At 44.2% G+C, this 22,424-nt stretch overlaps 1 protein-coding gene across 3 annotated transcripts in view; it reads right to left on the bottom strand.

The window, feature by feature from the left end:
• Positions 1–21,921, bottom strand: part of SLC38A1 (solute carrier family 38 member 1) — a 42,266-nt gene extending 20,345 nt beyond the window's left edge. For 2 of the 3 annotated variants that reach the window (XR_004408136.2, XM_033000033.2), the window contains exons 1-4: positions 21,667–21,921; positions 12,868–13,080; positions 5,087–5,162; positions 4,408–4,523 (exon numbers count right to left, since the gene is read on the bottom strand). Coding sequence is in view for 2 of the 3 variants with exons in the window: in XM_033000033.2 (XP_032855924.2) it covers positions 4,408–4,523; positions 5,087–5,162; positions 12,868–12,986 (311 nt within the window). In the remaining variant the exon portion in view is untranslated. Of the gene's footprint in view, positions 1–522; positions 745–4,407; positions 4,524–5,086; positions 5,163–12,867; positions 13,081–21,666 lie in introns of those variants that run through there. The other variant, XM_033000035.2, reaches the window with a different exon arrangement.
• Positions 21,922–22,424: the final 503 nt, after the last annotated feature.

Below are 22,424 nucleotides of genomic sequence, written 5' to 3'. Positions count from 1 at the left end.
CCAAAGGCTTACACTCTGTCTAGGTGGGGACACTGTTGTTCCCTCACTAATGTCACTCCTGATCTGCCGTGATCCATAATTTGACTTCATGTAGAAGAACTGCAGGAAGTAATGACCAAACTGTTTGTGTAGGGAACTTGCTGGCACAAACGATAATTAATCAGTGCCGGGGGCTATGTGCATAAAACCACATTTGCTCATTGCTCTATGTTTTTAAGCCAAGCACCATGTGTGCCTTCCCGTCCAACACTCTGACACACAAAGACCTGATGATGTTTTCATGATGTGTGTGAAGAGCATTCAGACAATCTGTTGGCAATTCCTCTCTTTATTATGACAACTACCCTCAGGACACCGAGAAAAACAAGCCTAAAATTTAACAGAAAACAAGCTGCTGCCATAGATAGGCAGCAACACATCTTTTTCATAGGAATACATAAAAAGAACAGGATGAGAAGCTTCCTCCCCCCACTTTTTTATTATTTTAGACTAGAAATACTTTAGCGCTAAATAATAACTTACAAGTTTCTTGGGGCCAGCGGAGCAGGGAGAAACATAAAGAGGTGATGGGAGGAACTGTTCTTTTGCCAACAAAGATTGATGGTTGACAATAACAACAAACTCTTTTCACAGCTCAGAGGGTGTTTCTCCTGGAGAAGGTGGAGAAGGGAAGGGAGATTGTGCTGGCTGAGGTCACTCTGCTCCATTTTTTACAGATTTGCTAAGCCCTGTTCCTGCCCGTGCTCCCTGAAGGGCTGTTACGCCTGTCTGCCTGCAGGCACGGTGCTGCAGCCCTCGGTGCTCGGCTGCTGGGCTGACTCACTCCCAGCCCCAAATGGCTCTGGCTCTGCATGCCAGCATCGAGTCTATTTTAATATTAAAAGCTCCCGTTTTTCAGGCACTGAGCTCATGGAGCCTTTGCAGCGGTAAAAATAACACTCCCAAGCAGCCAGGTATTTATCTGATCTGTTGTCCTTAGCTCCCCATAGGGTTTTTACAGAGACACTTGGCATTTTCATTAGCGCTGTATGAAAAACTTGTTTGTGTTAGGACTGTGGTATGGATGGGGATATTCACGCCAGAACCACCCCTTGGAAAGGAATGAAAATGTCCATGCCACTCGGTCTGCACAAATTCAAAACAGAAGCAGGGGAGCCTGCACTGCAGTCCCAAAAGCACTCCCCTAATTCTATTTTGCCTGCTTTTAAAGAAGTGCTGGCAGCTATGCAAGCAACCGGCACATGCAAAAGTCACCTCCCTCCAACAAATCCAGAATAAACAATTTAGAGCAGGGGACTGATACAGTGCTGGGAAGAACAAATTGTTCCTGCAGTGCCACTGCTGTTTGCTCCCAGCTGCCACATTACCAGGCCAGCTGAAACATGTGCTGTCCCTGGCCCTCTGTGGAGTTCCAGACTCTGGGGCCAGAAGACCTGTGAGGCTCGTGCAGTCACCTGCCTTGTTGCACAGAACAGCTCTGAACGCTCACAAGGTGCTGGGTGCAGAAGAGCACAGCAGAGCATGGGGTTTGCCACCGAGGGCTGGTCTGACAGCCTGCCCTAAACCTCTGGAGGAGTTGGGCTGTGGCTTCGTGACTGCTTCCAGCCAGCCCTAGCAGAAGCAGCTGCAGAAGGAAGTGTGAAATTTCAGCTGTAGTCTCAAACCCTACCTTATCTAGCAAACCCCAGCTGGGTTTTTCAGATCATGTGCAATGCCAGGCTAAGCACAGGCTGAAGGCACCTTGCGCTTCGCCAACCCGTATGTCTCTAACACGATCCGTCGTTCTGGTCCTGGCTCTCCAGGGTGAAACCATGGGCAGTGAGGAGCGCTCCTGCCATCCCTAGGTGGCCTGGTCCGTCTCTAACTTCCCAAGCCTTTTGTGCCATCTTTCTGCAGCAAGGTTTTCTCCCCTTCTGCATACAGGAAAGGATGTTCTTCTTTGGTCTAGGCTGTGGTTATCAACAGTACTGGGATTAGGTTCCTGTGAGTTCCTACCTCAGGTGTTTTGCCTAGAAAGCATGACGCTTTGCTACGGCAGTAAGTTACGCAAATAGGATGTGAGAGGATACACACATTGCCATGTTTATTTTGCATGTCTTATGCCAATACAGGATCTGAACTGATCCAGGTGTGCACAGCAGTGCACACTTTCACACTGCAGAAGCCTGGAAGTTGTGAGAGTGGAGGTCAGGCTGGGTCTGCTTTGTTAGTGCTGAAAATGCTCCTTTAATTTTTTTGCCCCTGCTTTCTACTTTTCAGGGATGGAGCATGCCAATACTGGATGAAGCAACTTGGAAACTTTCCAGAACAGTGCTATTCAAGAGCAATGAATTTAAGTGCTTTCTCATGTGCAAAAAGCAATGAAAATATTGCTAGGAGTCTATCTTTAATCACTTATAAAGCAGAAATAATTCTAAGATCTACCTGTGGTAGCGACAACGGAACTATACATTTATGGGAAAAATGCACTGAATGAGAGTGTGAGAAAAAAATCTAACACTAATGGACTGGGTTTAACTCTGAGATTATTGCATGATAAAACAATATTTAAAGCAGTTCAACTTTCAGGCATAACTACAGACATCACACTAGGATCCTGTATCTCCAGGCTTCAAAGGGGAAAGCTCTGCTAGCCTGGTCAGTTAGGTCCTGATACCTTCCTTACCTTTGATCTCAGCGGGCTGGTCTATCTCCAGGCCAACAGATCTAAAGGCATTATAAAGCTAACAAAAAAAATTATTCATTTTTAAATATACACAGTTAATTCTGTAGAGAATAATTCTGTTATTTACTGTATAAAATCTCTACATTCAGGTTTGGCAGTTTTTTGTACAATGTGGTAGTACAGATCTACACACTCACTACTCAGGACAAGATGAGCCCAGTCACCATCACAAGCTGTTAGAAGTTTCTCTGGTGTTCACATCACTGGTCTGATCTACTTCACTTAAAAGAAACCACCTTTTACATCCTTGACAACAAATACATTTCACATAACTCTCATGAAAAACTGCTGGAAGAATAAGAAGAGGATGAGATTATAGAAAACTAAAGCAGTAAAAGGAGAAATTGAGGGTGCTCCTTGGCTGAGACACTATTATCACAGAAGAGGTAACAAGGCTGAAGAGAGGTAACTTTTTTTTTTTCCTGGTTAAAGCAGTTTTTGCAACCACCAGTCTGTGCCCTCAGAGATGCGCTTGTCAGAGCATGGGTGGAGTATCACATACAGGTTAGAGTACTGGGTAAAAAAAGCAGCAAAAATAAAATAAGCTCTGTCGCTCTGCATAAGAAAGATCTAAATTAGAGCCCGGCTACTTTATAGCCTAGCTTAGTGACAACACAATTATGAGACTTTGTACATACTTAATGTAAATGGATTAACTCCTTGGACTATTCCTAGATTTTACCCAACCACAGCAAATTGTAAGATAGCAGCATGGATGTAGCTATCCTGGCACAAAACCCCAGAGCAGATGGCTATATATACCACTTTGGCCATCCACTCTGCTATACAGGGGGCTCATATTATATATTTTCCAAAAACCTAAGAAATAACAAAAGTTCTAGACTTTTAGATTTGGCATTCAAGAAATTACATCTCTTTAGAATAATCTGTAAACTCAATAACAGTGTTGAACAGTTCTCAAAGATTGTAAATTATTGTATTTCTTCTCTCAAAGAACATTTATCACTGAAATCTGCACACAATTCCCAACTGATTTCTTAACAATCACTTTTCACAATGAAATGTTTCATACTGCGATCCAGAATAACAGCGTGTCTTACTCATTCACTGGCATAATTTTATTTTTACACTATAAAATTCTCCTTTACAAAATGCCTCTTTTTTGCTAGAGTTAAGTACTCTACCTCAACTCTTTTTTTATACTAAAATCTTGGCTATATTTATGTTGGCTCTCAAGGACTCTCACATAAGAAACTGAAGAAACTGTGGGAGTGAGATGAAAATATTATATGTAACATATAAAGGAATATAAATATTCTTCTTGGTTAAAAAAAAAAAGTAGCTATTGCACCATGCTTTGATGAAAGCTCTGGAGATCCTGTGACACAAGTAAGAACTAGGTACTATCCTACTGCAATTATTACTACTGAGTATTTCCAATGTATGTGTAGCCTGTGGGCCACAGGAAAAATCCCTGGCTAGGCTCGGGTCTGTAGTAAATAACATGGACTTAATTTGGTCTTGCATTACAAGCAGTAGCTTTTCCCCCAAAAAAATTTGATGGAAAAAAAATTCTGAAACTTGTAGCTAACACTTCCAGGCTTGAATGCTGTACTTGATTACAGATGGACTATAAATCCCTCCGCTTGCTGGCAGTGCACACGTTCATTAAGCACAGTGAAACTGCCCGGAGATCAGCTCCTCACCACATGAATACTTACAGAAAAAGGAGAATTCCTGTGTTGGCCAAGGCAAAAGCGAGACCCAGAATCCCACTGCCCATGATCGCATTGCTGAGATTGAAGACTGACATCCCCAGTGAAGTAGTTCCTGGGATCTGGAGAAATAAAGATACATATGTCACCAACAGCTTGGAATGGAGCAGGGAAATGCATTTATGCTTCAAGTGTCACATTTTGTGATATATCAGATATAAGGTAACTACGGCTATGGAAAGGACTTAATAAAAATTATTTTGAAAGAAGAAAAATCATTGCTGAACCCTGTCACAGCTACGCTCTGATCACTGTCCTGCAGATTTTGTAAACTGACATGAATGGTATCAGCAATACACAACTCCTCCTACACTTTCAAGTTTATATATTAAGATATATATCAAGTTTATGATTTATATATTGTAAGGCCATAAGGAACCACCAGGACTTCCTGCCTTAACACAGGCCAGAGGGATTCCCTTGCCTCAACTTGAACAAAATGCTTGTTTTTTTGTTTTTTTTTTTTTAAGTGCTAAGCACAGGTAGTTCCTAATGGAACCTGAATTTCATTTATAATTGTGTGTGCCCAGCATTTTTGAAGACTGTGTCTATGTGTCTAAAGGCCCTTCATATGCACAACATATAGTTCATTTTGACAGGGAAAAGAACAGCAAGAGAGACTTACGTATTCATCACATTTCTTCTTCTCCAGGTGGCTGTTTGTGAGACTTCTTCTGCTTTCTCGGTCCGAAATAAACTTGCTGAAAGAAGTCAGAGGATTTATTTCCAGCAAGTGTTTAGAAAATGTGAACACATTAAATCCATGAGCAGCACGTGATTACAAAATACGCAATGTATAAAAACTGTATGCAGAAAGATGTCAAGCTCCTAACTATTTAATGAGACAGATTATGCTTCACTGATACCAGCGTACACTGGCCATCAATAAAGCTAACACAAAATAAATATATCTATACAGAATCGTCTTTTAGGAGGTTTAGTAAAGGAGCAGCACTGATTTTGTGGACGGGAAAGTATTTTGTCTGCACATACACTAAGAGGAGATACTTCTGCAGGTGTCCTGTAGAGGTGTGTGTGACTGGTACTCCCTGCTCCCGACCCCTGCTCGTGCGGTTAGCGTAACTAACGCCATTTCATAAGGGAAGCAGTTGTTCTGCGATTGAGCGGATCATGTATTCGTTCCCTTTCCCTCCTTATCAGGCCCTGAAGGTCCTGTGAACCAAGCAGACAAACCAAAGAGATTTCTTCTTCCCCTCCCCATCAGCCACAAGACTTCTGGGCACCAGCTCGATTACTCCCTTCCTTGCCAGCCTTGAAGGTCCCAGGCACCCTGCCCACCAGCTTGGGGTGACAACCCCCTCACAGAAAACAGAAGCATAACAGCACCCAGAGCACTGGCTGTAAAAGCAAGCAATTACCAGTCCTGAGTGGGGAACCTGGACCAGAGATGATGCTGGACAGTGAGACCTGGGACCCCTGAGTGGCCAGGGACACCCCCACCACCCTCAGCTTCCTCCGAGGATTGAGGGAGTGACTCGTGTTCTTTTATACGATTTGCAAGGCTAGATTATAATTGTTGTACTGATACAGCAAACCATGTATTAAAATTTGACCCAATTTGCAGAGGGTCCCGGTGATTAGAAATCATAAGTTAAGTTGTAATATAAATTCTGAGTTATGCTACTTATAGGTTGTACTAGTTTGATTCTGCTTGTAGAAATTCTGTGCCATTCTGATCACAAACTCTCTGTTACGCTAATCACAATATCCTGGTAAGAAAATAAAGCTTTAATTGTAACTATGATTTAGTGCCATCAACATTCTGCCAAGGAGCCCTAAAAGACCCTGTTTTCCCCCTCAGTGTTGGGTGATAGCGGAGCACCCTAAGAAACCCTAAATTGCCACAATAGGGTCGATATGGCTGGAGTTAAGAGGAGGAAGAGGAGCTGCACACAGCCAGCACTGCCCGAGCCATCCTAAGCCAGGCAACGTGCTCTGTTGGTGTCCCATTCTGGGCTGCCGGATTTTCATTTAAGTGTCTTTCGAAACTCAATACTGAATTCACCATACAGCAAGATTAAGCACTTCTGTGCAGGGAAACATGGAATAAACAACTTTTCTTTCTCTGCACCCTCCCCTTGTTCTGTGTCCTTGATGTATCCACATTCAGGAACTTAACGTCACCAGAACAAGATCTGCCTCCTACGGCTGTGTCGGTACCCTTTGGATTTACAACACTTCTGCTCTGGATGAGCTGTTATTTTCTCTCAGATCCTCTCTTCAGCAAACATTTTAGTTTGTATAATGCATTCTTTCAGCATTTTATCTTTTGAAGGTTTATGCACAATTAAGTCCCTGGCATCTTTGTTAATCCACGGATGGTTCTTATGCTGCACTGGCTAATGCATCAGCCATCGTACATGTTACATACCTAACCAGGTGCTGTCAACAAGTGTCAGAGATCCTTATTGCTGGAGGTAAATTAAGGTGGCTCTTCTTAAATTAAAACAAACAATGTGCTGAACACAAAGAGCAGCACCGCTGGTCCTTTCCCGCAGATGGGAACATGTAGTTCAAACTGTGACTCAAGACTGTGCATCATTTGAGTACATCCAGTGGTATTCAGGTTGGTAATAGAACTATGAACTCATAAAGACAGACCTCTATCAAACTTCCCTTGCTACACCAGTTGTGGCCTTATTACTAGCGATACATGCTAGCACAGCTTCTAAGTGTATGCCAAAATTATGCAGTTGTAATGCTGCTGATTTGGCTGTCACAGCTGACGCACTGGGCCCTGTGTCTTTAACATTCTGTGTACTACATACACATTTTGAGTTTATCCCTTAAATCCAGGCATAGCTGGCAAAATATATGTAGTATTTTTTACTGGTTTTGTTGCAACTTTGACTCCTACCCACTGGACTGTTTTGAATTCCTTGATATCAATTAAAGCCGACCATAGGCTTCTCCTATATTTTTTAAACTAACTTCAGCAACTAATTTGCTGTAAAATATAGACACTGTGCCAGGTTTACCAGCCCTAACACAGTAGGAATAGATGGCTGAACCTCCCCCACTGTTTTAAGAAGTGGAAAGCAACCACTTCTAAGATAGACTGATCCAAAATTAACTTTCCAAACCTCACCGTGTAGGTATTTCATCCTCATGGAATAAAATCTCAACCTGATTCAGAGTATGTGCTTCTTTTTTTTCATGTCTGTTTAAAGCTCATCTCTTGAACGCAGGCAGCAGAGTGTGAATGGTTTGAAAAAGGCATTCCAGCTCTCTCTTGAAACACCCCGCAGGCAATTTGTACAGGCAGCAGCACAGAGAAGAGTTTCGTCTCTTTTGGATTTGTAAGTGCTGCTGGGAACATCTGTGGAATTTGCCTTCTTCTGTCATTTATGGAGATCATGTGTCAGTTTAGATTTTGTCAGAGCTATGATAGAAGTAACTAGTCTGCTCCCCCCACTTCTCCTCATCGCTCTGCAGCCAGTCCTCTCTTAATAATTACAAAAATAACAAATTTGTAGATACTATTATTATTGCCACCTGGTATTAAAGTTGGATGAAAATTGTTGTTAAAGGACCAAAACATGATAAAGACAACACTTGAGTAATATTGCTTGCATAGAAAGGGACGGAGACTTTCCATTAGCATTCTTTTGACAGAGTAAACAGCTTCTGCAGAACTGGCATCTTCTGTGGCCAACAAACGCATGACTTCCTCCTGGATGGTACTTTAAGAAAACTAGTCTGATTTGATGAATTGATCTAAGGTACTTTCTTTTGAGTTAGGCCTACATTAAAACGGTCCAGGCTTGTTGTCCAGCCTCTCATCTCCTATTACAAGCCAGGATTCTCATCACCCCAAATTCACCAGGTCACACTGCACATTTTTCTCCATTTACGCCGTGTGATGTGTATGGGAGTCCAAAGTCAAACACAGAAATGTGGCTACTGGGCTCCCAAATCACAAGGTACCTAGCATTGCGCCCAGCTTTTTTAGACGGTGCTTCCCAGCACCTGCCTCTGAGCCTCAGGATGGCTTGCCAGAAAGCTCAGCAGCGATGCGGTGGCAGGGGATGTGGGGTCTGCCTGATCTGGAGGCTGTGCTGCATTTGCCATTGCAGGCAACCTAAACCTGCAAGTACAGACGAGAAGGTTGCCTCGGGACCACGCTCGGTAGGTGGCACAGGCACACCGTATGACTGCCCAAGTTTTCCATAAATGGAATGTATTACTGAACGTAAATACAAAAAAAAAAAAAAAAGTAGGGGGAGAGTAAACCAGTGGATTCAACAGAAACAAATGTTCCCAAGATTTTTCTTTCTATAAACACTTTTTTCATTTCAGGGTGTTTTTTTTCCCCTATAGCATATGAAAGGGAACATATGTTGGAATACTGGAATTTCTAGTTAAACCGTGACATGCATCTGCTCTGCTTAATAGATGTGCTTAGAAAACGAGCTATTCATTGTCACAGAATGTTGTATATTTGACCTTTATAAATATGACACGAATGAAGTGAAACGACTGTTTACTCCAGCCCCTCCCAGCCCTCCCAAGGACCAGAGGCCACTGTGACAGGTGCTGTGGAAATGAGCAGTAGGACCGTCTGTGCCATCAAAGCTTTGTGACTCCCTGACAAGCATGAAATCCACTTGTGCTGTTTGTTGTCTTCATTTCAGATGCTTTACTCATCATTAAAAGACATAACCTGTTCTTAGAGGTTTCTGCTTTCCTGTTGCGTTTGCTACATCACAGCTGAGTATGAACAGATTATACAAAACTTTTCAGATACATTAGTAAAATTTCCTGGACAAAAAGTAATCAGTTCATCCTTGCAATGCGTGAAGCCTCACAGTTGGCTTGGAAATAATTTCTTCATCTAATTCTTTTCCTGGTTTGATCTAGCACAAACTAGAAACTTCGTCTATTGATAAAGTGGCTCTAAAAGGACCATGTTTAACTACGGCTTCCAAATTTTAATTTATTAAAGGACTTAAATGAGAAATGTTTGATTAAGGTAATATCCCCAAGCTAACCATTTTGGCTAAGCAGAGTTAGCCAAAAACCATTTAGCCATCTCAGATACGTTTAAACATAATTAAATTAAAGTGATATTTGACAATGCCTTAAACATTTGTTAGGGAAAGCTAGTTTTGCCAAGATGACAGAACTTTATCCTTAGGCAGCTTCTTAAACTGAGAGCTTACTTGAGCAATGGCAAAGATTTCCAGGGCAAGCAGGAACAAGAAATGCAGAAGAAACCTTGGTCTGACTTACACTATGAAACTTGGACCAGATCTGTGTATACATACTAACAACCTTGTTAACAGAACAAGGGGTGCTGATAACTTACTAGCAGCTGCAAACCAAGACAGATATGCAGCCATCAGCTTCCTGAGAGCATTGTCATAGTTACAGATAAGGAGTAAATCATCTAAACAATGGTTTACAGTTACGTGCAGAGATGACAAAGTTTTATAGCCAGGATACATGGTTAACGTCACTAAATCCATGTCTCGATTTGATGTGAGTCTCTTTATTGACATTCCCAGAAGAAATTCAACATCTGCATACAAAGAAAAAAACCTCTGCCAATACAGTCCCTTCCAAACAACATCCCCTCCCTAACATACAACTGCATATATAAATGCGTATTCAGGCCCAGAAAAGGCTGGAAATCCAGAGAAAACTAGATAAGTATTTTCCAAGATCAATAAATATTTGGAGTTTACAACCAGGACTGGAATCAGCTTCTCACTGGTGTACCTTCTCCAAAAGACCCTTAAAAACTTTTCTTTACATTGAGTTTGAAAAATTATGCACTGAACGAAAAAAAATATTTAAAATTAAACAGAGAGTACAAAATCAAACATGTTGAAATAACAAAAAAAAAGTTAGTTGAAAATTACAGATCTAATCTAAAGCTCAAGTGAAATTAACAGAAAAAGTCCCACTGAATTTGATGGACTTTGGAGTTCCACAAGGCCTTGCACCATGTGCCAGGCAGCACAAAATCTGTTCTTCCGTACGCCCGTTAACCTCTTATTCCATGGAGACAGGGCGTTTGCCAAAATAGTTATAGAAAGGAAATAATCACATCCTTTCAGGATGTGTTTGGCACTGGGTCCAGAGGAGGGTCCGCCCGCCGGCTCCAGCATGGAGGTGCTTGCACAGGGCAGCAGCCACGGGGGGCTCAGCCCCAGCCTCGGCCCCAGGGGATGCCGACGGGGCTGCGCCGGTGCCAACGTGCTGCTGCGCTGGAAGCTGTGGTCAGCGCGAGCTGCCTTGACACTCTGGTTTTAGACGTGGAGGGGAGCATGAACATACCGGGATACATAGTGCAAAACACTCGTGCACGGGATGCACGAGTACGTAGTTGTCTTGTGAGCGCCCCAGCAGAGAGATAATAGACAACCATAATGATCTACATCCTGCAACCAAATGATGCTCTGTAGAGGAAAAATATTATCCAGAAAGGAATGGGAAATTGTGGAATATGTTTATCTGCACCAAGAGCCAGAACAGTAATCAGAAATTCTGCCTCCCGGTTTCTGACGTTCTTTTCTTCTTCCCTTTGCAGGCAGCCTGGATCCAACCCAGACCTTGCCACGCTTACTACGCCCTAACTCCACAAAGCACATTGTGACTGCAGAGGATCAGGCACATATGGCACGCTCCTTCCCCACCCTCCATAAACATTCACTGAAAGATGAATCCCTAACAGGGTTTTTTCCCATAACAGTTACTGGTGGCACCAGCCAAAGCACTGGGGAGGTGCAGCCAGCCCGGTGCAGCCACTCCTTCTCTCAAGGCTATAAATCCTCGGCAGGCTCCAGGGAGCAAATTTGCCACTGTCAGCCCCTGAGCTCTTCGCTTTACGAAGTGAGCAAGCCAGCAGGAAAGCAAGCAGGTTCATACTAGAACTGTTTTGTTTTGGCTAAGTTGGAGGGTTTTTTTTTTTTCATTGCTCTTGCCTTTTTTCCTCTTTTTTTTTTTTTCTTTTTTTTTTTTTTTTTTTTTCTCAACAGAAGTGGTTTGCATTTTGTTTTGGCACTTTCCATCAAAGCAGTTGCATCAGAAAATTCCTGACCGGCTCTAATCTTCATCAGTGCAGCTGTGCTGCGGTCGCGCCGCTACACGGCACAGCTGGTGACCGCCCCAGGACTTCCCCCGGGGCAGGCTGCGGGGGGGCAGGCTGACACCCTTCTGCTGGGGGGGGGCTCGCCCACGCTGCCAGCCGGGGCCCCCTGCTCCGTCCCAGGGTACGGCTGGCTGGTTTTGCTACGGGCATGGGATGGCCAACACTGAGTGCTTATTCCTGCGCCCACCGCCAAGGTCCCTGTCCACCTGTACGCCCCCGGGAGCCGCACAACTCTACCCTCACCTGGGAGAAAATCAGCTCTTAATTTTGTTTTTACACAAAAAATGAGTTTCTCTGGGTAGGCAGAGAAGCTGCTGCCAAAAGGATGAAAGGGCAAGAGAAGAGGTTTTCGAAGACCATGAACACAGGTGGTGGCAACCCAGCAGTAAAGGAGCAGGGTGATGTGCTTCCCAGCAGCACCAGTGCTGGGCAGGGCTGGATCCCCATGCAGGCACCGGCTGGCTGGCGTGCTCCAACTTGGCTTTGAACGTGGAGTTTGTTTGAAAAACAGCTTCTTGTGTTACAGCTCACAAAACCCAAACGGGGCCCATCAGCAGGTCTTTGCTGTAAACATGACAGCTCAGCACCTGCTGGAGGCTGGTAGGAAGGCCTGAAGGACTGCCCTCCAGTGGAACAGGCCACTCTTCGGAAATGACTATACAGCTTATAGGAAAAGATCATTAATCTTCACCATTATGGATAAACAGGTGCATTTTTTTAAACTTGACATGAGTTAGGTATAAGTCTCTGTTTTACCAGCTTCTTGCCATCCCTGAAGCAGGGAGCAGCAGCCGCTGCTCGGATTATCTCGCTAAATTGTGAACGTGGACTGGGACTACATTTGCTGCTAACCACACCGACTACAAATCCCTTAGAACTTGTATGCACTGAGGTGGCCAGGCAGGTTAAAATTGTCGTATCAAAGATCAAAAGGTCAACAAAGAAATTTGCCCCAAATCATGCCGTTGGTCTAATTATATTAATTATTATTACTTCTTTGTCATGTGCAAGCAGACATTTCGAACTGTTGGCTTTTTGCTACATTATATGTTTGTGCATTTTATTAGACTAATTTGAAAAATTCAAAATGATGAATAAATTGCCACTCTGTTTGCTTTATCTGCTGTTGCAGCCTATGCCCAACAGATGTCACATATGAAATTCAAATTACATCTTCAAATGGAGCATGACTTGGTAATGAATAATTCAAGATATATACTGAAAATTAGAATGCTGTTTTTAAACAGTGTGTTTCTTACCACAGGCAGTGTCAGTGGAAAAGTACTCACCTATTTATCTGGCCATTTTCCACCTCTGTGAAATCATTTGAATCATTGCTAATGTTATCATCTTCAGGGACAGTCATATTCTGCAATTCAGTCAGTTCTAATCCAGCTTTGAAAGGCATCCTGGGTGAGGAACTTTACCTATCCAAGTGTTTCTCCAAATATTAGTGTTTGGTTGGTATCTTGTGAGTAAACTGCAGCCACAGTGTCAGCAACCTAAATAAAACACAAGAAAAAACCCCAAGACGTATGTCACTGACAGCAGGCAATATCACCAGAAGAAACCTGTGAAACCTGGACAAGGAGGACTGTCCTTACCAACCAATTTTGTATTGTCAGAGGGACCTCAGGTTATAACCTAAATGCATTGCAGAACAGTAGTAACCTTATAAGCCTTAATGAGATCAACTTCACTAACCTTATAAATTTACCCAGTCCCGCAACCAACTGCTGAAAACAGTATTTGTATTTATAAACTAGTGAGCAAACCAATCCTATTCATTTCAAGAAAAAATATTAACTACCTATAAATTAAGGAATAAAAATTATTTGCTTGTCTAAGTCAGACCCATTTTGGTATTTGGTGCCCATCTACTGTATATTCTCCATTCTTACCTAAAAATATAAAATATATTATGTCCATGCTGTTGCTAAGTGAATGGAACAGGGGGGATAGAGTTATCTCAGTACTCTGTTCTACTAATATCTGTATTCCAGGTATTTGAACATATTATGTTTTTTTTTGGTAAAGAGGATGTACAGATGATGCTTTGTGTATGGCTAAACTTACTCTGAACAGGGGCAGAAACAGACAAAACCAAATCCCTAAGCTTACTTATCATAGGAAGAAAGAGTAATGTATATCTTGTGTCAAGCATTTATTATCTAGAGATCAGGTGATCTCTCCTCTGATAGATGTGTTGCATAAAAGCACCAAGAATAACATCAAAGACAGATCAGAGAAGTCTGCTAAAGTGACTTATTTCCTCATCAGCAATGCAAATCAACTGAAAGACCAATATTTTCCAGAGTCCAACCACTCTCAGCAGAACTACAACTCCAGCGTAGTGCTGAGGCAACAGGATGTTATTCACAAAACAAGCTCCCGCATCACAATTCTCAATTCCCATTTTGTGAATGAAGTTCCGGTAGTACTGCCAAACAACTATTCACCCTGGGGTACGTGGTGAATGCTCAGATGCCAGATTAATTTAGGGATATTTTCAAATTCTCAGGGCTACCACAAACCCATCAAACTGCTCGCATGCAACCGAAGAAGCAGGAACATCCCTGAATCTTGCAGGACACCATGTCAAGGCAGGAGGACAGAGTTCAATTGTTCAGTTATGACATCTGCCTGTTTCAAATTAAGTTTACAGGACCTAATACTTCTGGTTTTTACCACACTGAAAAAGGATCCCCACCATGGGGGAGGGGAGGGATTTGCAAATGGGTTGGTTTTTTCCCTGTACATACTTTCTCAGAAACGCAGTTTTAAAGTTTAGATGTGCTCTTAACATTTCCTCAGGAGCCCAAACTATCCAAATTTTGGGTGCAGAGTTTAAAGGCAAGCCTCAAGGCTTACAGTAGGACAGGATCTTTTATTTTCTAGTGAAGGAGCCAGTAGGCATGTGGCTATGGTGGCAGACAGGGCCTGGTACAACCTGGTGTGAGATGGTGTTGGGGGGATGTGAGCTGGAACCTCTTCAACTCTTCCTCTACAGAAGAGATTTCTACAACAGAAAGCAGGGGAGCAACTGGTTAGGTATTAAAATGTTGGCACAATTAAAAAAAAAAAAAAAAAAAAAGTTTAAGCCTGCTGATAAATAAATGCAGACTGGCAAGCAGAGGGTGGTTTTTAGCAGTGACATTCTGGAACTGTCTTCCCGGAGGCTGCAGGGATAAAATAGTCTACCTATTTTGAAAGAGAGGCACGATCTCTTTATAAAAGGATAAAGCCACAGGAGCCAGCGACTGCTGAGGTGGCAAGGACCAAGCCCGCTGAATCCTGAGGCTTCTTGTGACCAGGAGTTCCTCAAATAAACAATTCCTTAATAGACCTGCCAACCTCTGTACCGAGATCTGTATCCCCTGGCATATAAAACCTGTGTAAATGTTCGTCTAAGATTCAAGCAGAGAAGCTTTCCCTTTGGGCACCGTTTGCATCATGGTCCCCCAGGAGGATTTTCAGAACTGCCTTGACTTTACCTGTGCTTAATAAATTCCCCATTAAGTGTTTCAAAAGCAGGTGCTGAAATTAGCACTCCTGTGAGGTAAACTGGGTGCTGGAGAGCCGACTTCACAGCTCACTGACGTGCAGCTCCTGCTTCACCGTTCTGCCCCTCTGTAGCTGAAATGCTGCAAGGCCGGACTGGCAGGAAAATGGCTCCCTGGTTTATTTGGAAGGAATCTTTGCAGGGCAAAAGTGACAGCCCTTTTTTGTTTTAACCAAAACTCTGATTCTATGGAAAACTGATTGGATGAAGACACACCAAAACCTTAGTGCAAGCGGTGCCAGCTGAAGCACCAGCAATCGTTTCTGCAGATCCCAGGTTTCAAGCAGACGAGTTGCTCCTGAAGCAGCACGACACCAGGCACATCTTTGAATATGCCTCAGGTACTTGCTAGGCTAAGTGATTTACTAAAAAAACCCAAAACCCACCAAACAAAGCCCTGAAACAAAAAAACTGTTGTGTGAAATAATGCGTTACACTTCGAAGTATAAGAAAACCTGATCTCAGTGCCAAAACATAAGGAGGGTGAAGGGAGAGTGGTAGGGCTGGGGACCAAAACTTTCACTGTCACAGCATGAACTCATTGCAAATCTTTGGCAAAGGATAACCACCTCATCCTTAGCACCTCCATCTGTAAAATTAAGATGATAATAGCGACAGTAACACTCACTTTGTGAAGCGCTTGCAGATTCAGAAGGAAAGGGTGACAGAAGTGTGATACCTGGAAAAAAACACTATGCAAACTGCAATTTTTTTTCAAAGATAACTTTACCTTAGATACATACCAAGCAAACCCTTTGTCATTGCCAATCATTCTAGGCACCCTCCACAGTCAGTGGTGGCCACACGTATTTCACCCCCAAATCATCTATTTTAAATTTCAGGTTCATGGATGCAACAAATCATGGAATCTAAATAAAATCTATAATCCCAAAGGGTAGGGCTCACGTCAACCAGCTTTATTTCCTACAAGTTGGGTGCCTGCTCCAAGCTTGTCACCTGGCCACCACAGAGGAGCCTGGCGCTGCCAGAGGACAATTCGTCCTGGCCCACGGGAGGGGTTTGCAGCCACGCTGAGCCACTCCCTGCAAATGCAATAGCTGTGCTCCCAAAGGGAGCTTTGACACTGGGACATCTGAGCTAAGCAAGTCACTACCTCAGGTATAGGTGCCAGTAATGCTGTGGGAAGGAAAAAAAATTGCTTCAACTAATAAAATTCACCATATGTTGATGCTGACCTATATTGGAAGCAGCATGGTAATATTTGTACTTTAAAGGCCTTTTCATTCAAGAAATGTAATGAAATAAATGCAAATAAAAACGACATGTTGGCAAAAGTTCCTAGACTGAGCTTTACTCCTAACTCACATTGAAAGGCTGTAAATAATAATCTGAAGAGTGATTGTAACAATCCCAATCACTTCCACTCACTGTGCCTACTGCTCTGCCCAGCCTTAAACCTCCCAAAAAGAAAACTTCCAGAGACTTGCCATCAAACCTCTCTCTCCAGACACACATATAATAAATCAACAATAAGAAATAAGAATTTTGCTCTTACTTCAAACTTTTCTACTCAGATAGGCAAACACTCCTTCTTGAAGCAGAAGTCACCCCGAGAGAAAACCAGGAAAGGGCTAATGACCCTTCTTTCAAAGGAACCTCAAAGTTCTGTGTTTGGTAGCTGATCCAGCCCCTCCATTTAGTAGAAAAAGCACTGCTCTGGCCTAGGAGCTTGGCTTTCCCTTTAAATATCCCATGACATGACTTGTAAAACCCATTATGGATAATTTATTCATCGTGTGCTCCTTGCAGAGTATGGGAAAGATTACCACTGGTCACAGACTTCAGAAGGAGGACTGTGAGATGACACAAAAAGATAAAATTAGTTTATTTTTCTCAAGGACACTGAGACCTTCATAAGCCATTAAAACACATTCCAAGAACTGGGGTAATTTTCTCCATTGCCTTCAAAAACAAAACAAAACAAAACAAAACAAAACAAAAAATCCCTACAACTCCAGTATTCTGAACTGTTGAAATTCCACACCAGCAGTAATGGGCTCAAAAAGTTTGTATTTGAAAAAAAAAATATGGCAATACAGACAACCTAATTTCTGGGTAGTACCTGGAAGAGGTGTAATCTGAGAAAACACTTCACTAGAAGTTGAGTTTATAACAGTAATATCACCGCTCCTGGTGGTAATGGTGATGGCTTAATTCACAGGCCTTTTTTTTTTTCATATCCTGTAAATGACATCATTCAAAAAGTGCCATCTTAAAGACACACGGCTGCCCAAAAGCTGACCCAGTACATGAGAGGAATTTGGGTACATGGTCAGGCTGGACACCATCTCGCCTGCCTCTGGGTATGGTTTTTGTCACGTGCCCTTGCACACTCACCAGACACTTCATTCACTGCACACTTCCCGCAGTCAAAACGTCTCAGGGATGGCAAATATCCAAGACACGATAAGCAATTTTAACTATGGAATTCAAGATAATTTGCTTAAAAGCTGAAATATGACTCAACTTTCTTCTCAAAGGGAGTTTTGCCAAGAACTCCTCTTGGTCCATTACAAGTCATCAGAATCCAGTGCTTGAGTTTCACACAAGCTGTTTTTATTCCTGTGAAGCCTGAGAGGTGATACGTCTTTCTTTGCTCATACTTTTCAAAGTTCTTTCAAAGAAGAGCAATATGACCAGTAAGACACCATGGATATAAATAATGAAACACTGAGCCTGCAACTCTGTGTACGGACTATTCACTTAAATGACAAAAAGCTATAATAGGCTTTATACGTAACAGTATCACGTTGGGAGGCGGGGAAGCAACTATCTCCTTTTTGTTCAGCATTAGTGACACCTGACATGTGGAACACAAAGCTCTTGATGTACTCCTCGTCTACAGGAAGGACAAAATGGAGAGATTAGAGAAAAGCCACCAAGATAACAAAGAGCTTGGAAATTAAAGACTGACTCACATCCACAGAGCAAACATCTGCAGTGCCTGAAATGTCATTGCCTCCAGCTCCTCGGTACTGCCCCTCTGCAGCAGGCTGCAGCCGGGGGAGCAGCGGAAGGAAGGGGGTTCACCCTGGCCCCACCAGTGGGCTCGAGGGTGCCACAGAAAACCACCAAGGTGCCAGCACACACCCGTCCTGCCCACCGACAACGCTGCCAGGCCGAGGGCAGTGTGGCAGCCAGAAGGCCTTCCAGCTGCTGCAGCTGTTTGCTTGGCGGCTGCAAGCCATCACCTTTAATTTCCAGGCTCCTTCTCTCTCACACAGCCCCCATGGTGCGAGGGATGGAAACAGTTAAAATATAAGGCCGGGGGGAAACAAACAAGTGGCAGAAGACTTGAGAAGGAAGCTCTGAGAAGGATGCTGTAAAAGAGAAGCAATGAGCACAAATGTGGATTCTCAACCTCTCTCTCGGTACTGCGTGACCTTGTGCTTCAACAGGAAAACGGTCCTGCTCTGCCCCATCGCTCTCCACTCTGCCCTTCCATGCTGCCATAAGGAAAGGGAAGACAGTCCCAGATTAAGTCTCGACAGGCTACTCAGCTGATCAAAGGCAGGCAAATAAGAAATCATAAAATCCCAGTCTGATTCACCCAGTGATTCATTACTTTAGGCAAAACACTTAAAGATGAGCCATAAAGGAAAATGGTTTTAAGTACATTTTTGTTTTGAGCCCTTCCCAGCCAATTTAGGGAAGGCATTTGGCAGAGGAATATAGTCACATTTTTTCCTAATTATATTTCTCTGTGAAATCCCCTCAACAGTCCTGGTTTTGCTGAAGAGATCCCAGAACGCACGACCACAAATAAACGAACTCTTGTCTTCCACAGAAAGTGGAAGCGCTGTTCGAGGCGGGCTTTATGGGTTACAGCAACAAAATAGCCTATCCAGATGTATTTGTAAGGGCTAAAGCAGCTCTGAAATTCTTATTTAAAGTAATTTTTGTACTAGAGAAGAACCCTTTGCATAAGTTCATATGTAACTCTCTTTTCTTTCTGCCCCAATTTACAAGTAATTTCTTTGTTTCAGTTTTCATGACTGTAAGAGGCTCAGAGTGTTATTTACCTGATAAGCTTACACAGATATTAAGTGAGTTAACTGCAAAAGGGCCAAGAAACACTTCAACATGAAAAAAGCTGCCATTTTTCCCAAGAGTGGCCACTCAAACTTCTTGGGTTGGATTAAGGTCAAAGCAATAAATAGCTATCAGAAAGGAAACTGAATTCGGGCTTAGAACATTTAAATATTCCCACAACATCTCATCTGCCTTCACAATACAAATTTTTAAAGCAGTGGTTATTGTCACACTATGTGCCAAGCGTGATTCTACAGAAATGAGTGAGCTGTGAAAAAGACAGGGGAGAGCATGGGAAGAAGAGTCCCGTTTCTGCTCAGTTATTACTCTATTACTCTTCCCCTGGTAAAAAACAAACCCCAAAACCAGAAAAATCATGAGGAAGTGTAGGACAGAGACCCAGGATTAGCAGCCCGCAAGCAGACAGGCTGAGAAAGGCCTGCCACCCCCTTCAGCCTTTAAAACCCTTGTAAAAAGCAGGATTTGGACACGAAGGACAATTGATCCTCCATGTTCTGTGGCAGTCTGCAGAAAGCCTCGAACAACTCGGAGGATAATCCTCTGCACAGGGGTATGTGGAACATGGTGCTCGCTGCCAACACGTCTCCTGTCCTCACTGGGGCTGGAGAGCACAGTTGGTCCAACTAAAGCATAAATAGTCTCAAGTGACAAGCCAGAGGATGCTGCAGTGTGCTTCAGTGAAGTGCTCTCTCTACGGTGCCTCTTAAAAAGAAAAAAAAAAAAAAAACCAAAACCAAAACAAAACTGCCAAATAACCAACTTCTGAAAAGGCAAAGTCAAATAGGAGTCATTCAGTACGACAGTGAAGCAGATCCCATTTTAGTCAGTGAATTTCCACCAAGCCACAGCAGAAGGCCTCTGCTCACCAGCAATATGGCAATTCCTAGATTTCAGACAGGTTTTGCCGGTTGATTTCAGTGCAATTTCGTCATGGGCTCCCAGCCTGAAAAGGGCAGTTACTGATACAGCAACAGAGGGAATTACCTTTTAGAGGATTTTTAAACAAAGTTGGTATTTTGGTGGCAAATAAAGTAAAAGTTAGATGGAAGGATGCTCTTTATTTCTCACCCTGTAGCTCTTTTTACTTCTGATCTAAGACTGCTGGACTCAGAATGCGGGTTATTTTTTTTTAGTTCCAGAATGTATTTTATCAGTTAACAAGGATCTTTCTCTAATGTTTTACTTTTAGAATAATGGCTGGTCCATGTTATTTTGCCTTTTCGAGCACGTGTAAAACCCAATCAAACCTAAAGGTGAATGAAGCACCACAAAGCACATCTGGACTATGGGGTTAGTAGAAATGCCCCACAGCAGTCCGTGGGACACTGAATAACCACAGGATATGTGGTGGGTTCAGCTGGTGGCACAAGCAGACTATAGCTTCGCTTTCCATAAAACCAGCTGCCAAACATGGGGTTTATTTCAGTCCTTCTAACATCCCCTAAACAAAGCATGGGTTTACAGGTCTCCTCTCTCACAGGGAGACACATCCTAGCTACAGGTTGCATTACAAACTGCAAAACAAGAGAACAAACCGTGAGAGCAAGCTGGACGGACACACACGTGAGCAAATGCACAGCCAGGCGTTCAAACCTGCCCCTTTTTGTTCTCTCCTTGGCTGATTACAAGCCAGCAGCCTAGCTGTTACTATGTATTTACGGGCGCGCACACACACACACACACACGCACACGCACACGCACACACACACACGCGTGCGCGCCGTGGGCCCAGCCCGCATTTTAGGAATGCCGTAGAACTTCCACTGACCCAGTGGCAGCGCTGGGTGGAAGAGAAAGGCAACCGCGCTCCCCCGCACGGCAGGGCTCAACCCACGGCCGCGCATCTTGCGGGTCTGCGGCACACGCGGCCCGGCCATGCCGAAACTAATTTTATTATTTTTATTATTATTATTATTATTATTGGTTTTGGCGCTCCCAGCGAAAGCTGCGTACTGCTGTTTTTCTGCTTTTCTTTTTGTGATTCTTTAAAAAAAAAATATATATATATATATATATTTTTTTTAAAGGCACGCCGCAGCGGCTCGCTACAGCAGCCCCCCCGCAGCCGCCGGGAGATGCCGCATGGCCGGCTCCGTGGGTGTGGGGGGGTGCGTGTGCGTCCCCCGTCCCCTCCAGCCCCGCGACCCCGCCGCAGCGATGCCGCTGCGCTCCCCTCTCCCCTCCCCGACTCGCTGCGCGCATTTTTTAGGGTTTGAAATCGGCAGCGCCCGGGGGCGAGGGGGGGGGGGGGGAGGGGAAGGAAGAAGTTGGGGGGGGGGGGGGGGGCCGCCGGCTGCGCACAGAGCGGAGACAAAGCGCGGCAGGCGGCGGGCTCCGGCCCAGGCTGCGCGGCCGCGGCGCGGAGACAAAGGCTGCGCGGGGAGCCGCGTCCCCCTGTCCACACCCCCCCCCCCACACACACACACTTCGGATTGCATCAGCTGCTGCCTACCTTCCCGAGGAGCCGCGGGGATCCCCCGAGGAATAATCCACCCCCTCCGGTGGGAGCCGGCCGGAGCACCCCGACAGATAATTACAGTATTAAGAATAAAATAAAATTAAACAAAAAAAAAAAATTAAGAAAAAGGGGCGAGGACGGGGGGGGAAATTAAATTGGCGAAACGAAGACAGCGAGGAAGATGCCGCTCCTCCTCCCGCCGCGGGTGTGTGCGTGTGGAGGTGGGCGGGCGGGCGGGCGGGAGCGCGCCGGGCGCGCCCCCGCGCCGGGCCGGGGCCGCACCACCAGGTGCTGCGGGGCGCGGAGCCCCCGCGGAGCCGCCCCCCGCCCCCCACCGCCCCCCCCGGGGCCGCCCGGTCACACGTGGCCCCGGGCAGGGCACCCGCGGGGCTCCCCGGCACCCCCCCGCTCCCCGGCCGCGCGTACGTTCAGCACTTTTTTTTTTTTTGTTCTTTTTTTTTTTTTTCTTTTTTTTTAAATTTTTTAACTCTTTTTACAACAACAAATATATATATATTTTTTTTTCCCTCTCTCTTTTTGCGCTACTGCCGGCCCACAGGAGAAGCCCTCCTGGCAGGCAGGCTGGATTTTTGTGGCGTTTTCCCTGAAATGGCCACAGAAGATCTGGCATCATCATGTTACCCAATTTCCTGTTTCATCATGCAAAATGTATATGCTGAAAATGCTGCCATTTGTGCGAGAGGTCAGAGCGTTTCCAACTGGGGCAAGACACGCTTTTCACAGATAAAGGG

Source organism: Tyto alba, unplaced genomic scaffold (genome assembly GCF_018691265.1).
Source record: "Tyto alba isolate M040663 unplaced genomic scaffold, T.alba_DEE_v4.0 Super-Scaffold_2, whole genome shotgun sequence".
Lineage (NCBI taxonomy): Eukaryota > Metazoa > Chordata > Aves > Strigiformes > Tytonidae > Tyto > Tyto alba.
Note: the sequence above shows the minus strand (reverse complement) of the source record. Positions and strands in the feature narration are given on the sequence as shown.